This window comes from Neltuma alba, unplaced genomic scaffold, assembly GCF_004799145.2.
Source record: "Neltuma alba isolate B1F8T4 unplaced genomic scaffold, ASM479914v2 tig00007094_pilon, whole genome shotgun sequence".
NCBI lineage: Eukaryota > Viridiplantae > Streptophyta > Magnoliopsida > Fabales > Fabaceae > Neltuma > Neltuma alba.
Window position 1 is genome coordinate 204,534 of NW_021634665.1, and position 5,066 is coordinate 209,599.

The window sequence follows — 5,066 nt, forward strand, 5'->3', positions numbered from 1 at the left end:
ATTTTTGGGATAATTATAATGAGGTCCCATACAAGAAAAAATTATAAAATAAGTCCCAAAAGTTGTTATTCTCCATTTTAGAATTTGTTATTACAAGCTGTTCATGCTGTTATTAGACTTTTTAGTAGTTATTTCTTTTATATACGATTTGATTGTAATTCTCCCTTGATTTTTTCCCCCAAAGTACATTTAAGAGTATTAAGAAGCAAAGACCCTTAAAGAACGTGAATGCAGAAAGATTCATTCTATGAAGCTTGTTTACCAGAAGCCCATCAAGCACAGCCCAAAAGCCCATCAGAACAAATGGGCTGCAATCTGCATAGCCAACGGATCCAAAGTGATAATCGGCTCCCCACATTTTGGCTCACGTTCTTTTTTTTTTTTTTTAATATTTCTTTTTGGCATATTCGGCCATTCGCCTCGCGTTCTTCAATCAATCCCTTCGACGTCTTCAACGGCAATGAGGGCGATTCTGAAGGAAGCCAGGTTTCGTGATCGTTGCTTCTATGTTGACTACGAAAATTTTATCTTCTGTTTATCCTTTGGGGTTCTTGCGAGGGTGGGGATGGTTCTTGCTGCCTTGCTATGATACTCTGTCCTTCTTGAAATTTACCTTATATTTTTTTCACTTGATGCGCATGGGAGCCTTCACTCATCAGTTACATGGTTGAAAATGAGAATATGTACTTATAAATCTGGAAAAAAGGTTTTTTCATAAGCATGCATGTGTTGTCAAAATGTATTGAAGAAAAGACATTTCTCTAATCTTCATTGTGGTGTTGTTTGGCTGATCCTACATTCTTCAGCCAATCAACAACTTCTCTGATGTTTGGTCTCTTGAAAGGATTGTGGCTGACGCACATGCAAGCCACATGAAGTACCTGCAACATTTCATCTTCAAAGCCCTTTCCTGTAAGAAGTGGGTCAAAGACTTGATCTTCTTTTCCTTCACTCATCATTTGTTGCATCCAAAGAACCAGTTCCATTGACATATTTGTCTTGCACATGTCAAGAGGCCTCCTCCCACTGAGCAACTCAAGCAAGAGAACGCCAAAACTGTACACATCTCCGCGAAGCGTGGCCTCTGATGCTTGTCCATACTCAGGCGGAATATAACCTAATGTACCTACAACTTCAGTTGTAACATGGGTGCGAGAAGGAAGAATCAATCGGGATAACCCAAAATTAGCAACGAGTGCGTCAAAATTTTCGTCAAGGAGGATATTGCTTGGTTTTATATTGCGATGCACAATGTGTGGTACACATGTGTGATGCATGTAAGCCAACCCGCAACTCACACCCTGTGCTATCTTCAATCGAGTTGGCCAATCAAGTTGAGTTGCACCATCAGGCTTCTCATGCAACCAATAATCTAGGCTCCCATTTTCCATGAAACTATATATGAGAAGTCGAAAGCCATCATGCACACAATAACCTTGCACAGCTACCAGATTCTCGTGTTGGGCTATTGACAAAGCCTCTACCTCTGCTCTAAATTCCCTTTTCGTAAGCCGTGATTCTCCTGTAAGCTTCTTAATGGCTAGTTTATTTCCATCCGGTAAGGTCGCTCTATAAACTAAACCACAATCCTCAGATCCTATAATGTTTGCTAGACTGAAATTTTTAGTGGCTTTCAAGATCTCAGATATAGTAAGATCCTTGATTTCACTTGTTTTATTGGGGAACAATATCACTGGGCTAGCCTTCTTATCTACTTCAGGATGAAAACCATTGTTATAGGTTACAAAAGTTGATTCTTGTTCAGTCTCATCAGGATCTCCTCTTGGAGCGATTCTCCTCTTGAAAAGTATCCAGATTGCAAAAACAATGATGATACAAACGGCAGCAAAGCTAAGTGCAATGACAGTTCCAATTATTTTACTTTGGTTCCATTTTGTCTTTTGGTTCAAAGTTGTTCTATTACCTGATGGACTATAACAAGAGCGTTGTATAGCTGAACCACACAATTGTGGGTTTCCTGCAAAGCTGGAAGGAGGAAAAGTATGAAATTGGCCACCTGTTGGTATCTCTCCTTGAAGATCATTGTTTGCCACTGTAAAAAATGACAAGAAATGCAGGCTTTTGAGTGAAGCAGGAATTTCACCAGATAGTCGGTTTCCTGAGAGGTCTAACTTCTCTAAATTAGTCAAGTTAGAAATTTGAACTGGAATACTGCCAGAGAAGTTGTTATTACCCAGATCCAGCTGATGCAGGACTTTCAATAGGCCAATCTCCTGAGGAATATTGCCTAGGAGACTATTGTTTCTCATGTATATTGCTGGTGGTAGATTTGAAAGCTGATTATACTGCTGCTGAGAAGCATTGTTCGGCACAATGAAGACAGGTAACTCCAGGTAAGACCTTACTATTCTATCATTTGCCTGTTGTGATGTTAATGCTGGAAATCCTGTGAGTTCCGTGGGAAATACTCCTGTAAGTTGGTTATGAGACAAGTCGAGGTAGAATAGCCGTGGAAGTTTACCCAACCAAGGAGGAATTGAACCAGAGATGAGATTATAGGACATATCAATGACCTCGAGCGTCCTAAGCCTTGCAAGCCAGCCCGGTATTTGACCTGTGAAATTACAACCACCCAAGGCTAGCACTTGGAGTTTTTGATATCCATCTCGGCCAACCAAGTTCTCATCATACGGGATGGTTTCATTATAAAAATTCTTTGAGAGGACAAGGCTACTAAGGTCCTTGAGGCCTGCGAGTATTCTCATAGCTCCTGTGAAATTTCTTAGGGAGTTGGCAGATAATGCTAGGAAAGACAAAGACTTAAGTCCAAGTATATCTGGGGTGATCTGTCCCTCAAGCTGATTTGATGTGAGCCTTACTGCAGCCAGTGACTTGCATGCATAAAGGGTTTTTGGTAAATTGCCCGTAAAATTATTGTTGCCAAGATCAAGTTTAGTAAGCCGTTGGAATCCAGAGAAATTAAATTCTCCAAGATTCCCCGCCAAGAGGTTGACCCTTAAATTTAACACGACAAGATTGACACAGTTCACTAGAGATGGGGGTAAAGTACCTGTCAAATTATTTATATGAAGGAGTAGCTTTTCCAGCTTGGATAACTTACCAATACCTTGTGGTATGGATCCTCTGAAATCATTGGAGTAGAGCTCCAGGACTGTGAGGTTGGTAAGGGTAGAAATGCCATCATCAATATTTCCAGAGAGTTGATTTAGGGGTAAAGAGATCTCTCTAAGGGAAACGGCATCAAAAAGAGCACCAGGAAGAGGCCCAGAAAGAGAATTGAAACCTGCTCGGAAAATCTCAAGCTTGGAACATGCACCCAATCCTGGTTGAATTGAGCCGTTAAAATGGTTTGAGGAAAGATCCAGGAATCTGATAGACGAATTGGTCTTATTAATGCAAAGTTGAGAAATGGGAATTGGACCTATGAAGCCGTTTTCACTAACATTGAAATATGCCAAAGTCCGTGCTGCTGCTGCAGCTTTGAGGAACTTAAGGAAAGAGGATGGGAGTGTTCCTTGAAATAGATTGCTAGACAAATCTAGCTCTTGGATAATAGTGCTACTGGTATTGGTATTATTAATATCAAAGGTCGGCAATTCATCTGAGAGATAATTGTGGCTTAAATCAAGAATCTGCAAATGATTAAGGAGTGAAAAAAATTGGGTTGGAAGATTACCAGAAAGTCGATTGTGGGATAGATTGAGCCTAGAGAGACAAGTGAGTTTCATGAGAGATGGGGATATAGAACCTGCGAGACCTCTGGATGGAAGTAACAGACCAATAACTCGCCGATGCCCATTATCTGTATTTCCCTCATCGCAGAGAATGCCTTCCCAGGAGCAGCAATCAACAGAAGTGGACCAATTAAGTGGAGGGTGAGAGGAAAGCGTGGATATGTTGCTAGAGAAGGCCAAGAGAGACTCTTTATCCAATTGGTTACAAGAGGAGGAGAATGCAGCAACTAGGCAAGACAGAACTAATAGTACCCTGAAAAATGCCATTAACCTCGTAACCATATTTATGGAAGATGGAGAGGCATAGGTTCTTGTTGATGATGATTTTGATGGGGTTGGCATTTGTCTGGAATATCTCTGTGTTATCAGGACAGATGATATCTTGGGAATCACTTTTTCTTGAAAATGTTGAAAGGGCAGATAAAAATGAAAAGAATGGGTATATATAGGGGCTGTCATTGGCCAATCTGGTAAGAGGAGTTTGGTGTGTTGGGGGCTATTCCATTCATTGACCCTGAAACAGCAAGCTAGGCGCGAGAGGGGTGGCGTCTCTTTACTTGACTCCATCAGAATTCACAGGAGCTCATCTTTTTGGCGCAACGGTCTCTATGCAAGTCTTTGTAATTCTTTGTTTTGTCTTCAAGTCACGTATTTGTGTAACTGTAATTCTGTTTTAACTTGCAATAGGATAGATATAGTATGTTGATGCTCAGAAGCAAGCCATTGAACCATAGATGAAATGACAATTTTGATCGTGTACGTGCGCGCGCGCGCGCGTTTACTCTGCCCCAGATATGATCAATGTATGATGTAAAATTAAAATCATTTATTACCATTTACTTATGATTTATCGATTATAGCAGTTAATCCTTACATTTGCTCTCATAAGTTGTTTTTTTTTTCTTGATTATTGAATGGAGTAGCTGGTTCGTCGATTTTTCTCAATCCCATGGAATAGGGCCTTTTTTAAAGGAAAAAAATTTGGTCTTTTTTTTAAATATTTTAATATAAATACTTCCGGCTCAAATTCCTACTTGAAACTGCCCACGGGTCCATTGACTTGGTCATCCCACAAGTTTGCACGGCACTTCCAACGTATACTTGGATTGTCTCCATAGTCTTCTATTGACTTCAGTTATTAATGGACTTGGAATGAGAATATAAACATTTAATTCCATGAAAAGGAAGATCACCAGAAATTGTCTTGGCTGCTGATATATCAAAATAACATTGGCTGACTTGGTAAAAGCGCCAGCTTTTAGGTTTGATTTGAGAATAAGGGGGAAAATGAAAGAAGAATAAGGTTTTATTAACCATTGATTCCTCATCAATCGACAATTCCTTGAACCC

The 5,066-nt window shown here is 40.1% G+C and overlaps 1 protein-coding gene across 1 annotated transcript; it reads right to left on the minus strand.

Annotated features, from left to right (window-relative positions):
* Positions 1 to 410: 410 nt before the first annotated feature.
* LOC114751748 (tyrosine-sulfated glycopeptide receptor 1-like) lies at positions 411 to 4,588 on the minus strand. The gene has a single exon (XM_028940418.1). The coding sequence runs from the start codon at positions 4,281 to 4,283 to the stop codon at positions 762 to 764; it is 3,522 nt and encodes a 1,173-aa protein (XP_028796251.1). The 5' UTR covers positions 4,284 to 4,588; the 3' UTR covers positions 411 to 761.
* Between the last annotated feature and the right edge of the window lie 478 nt (positions 4,589 to 5,066).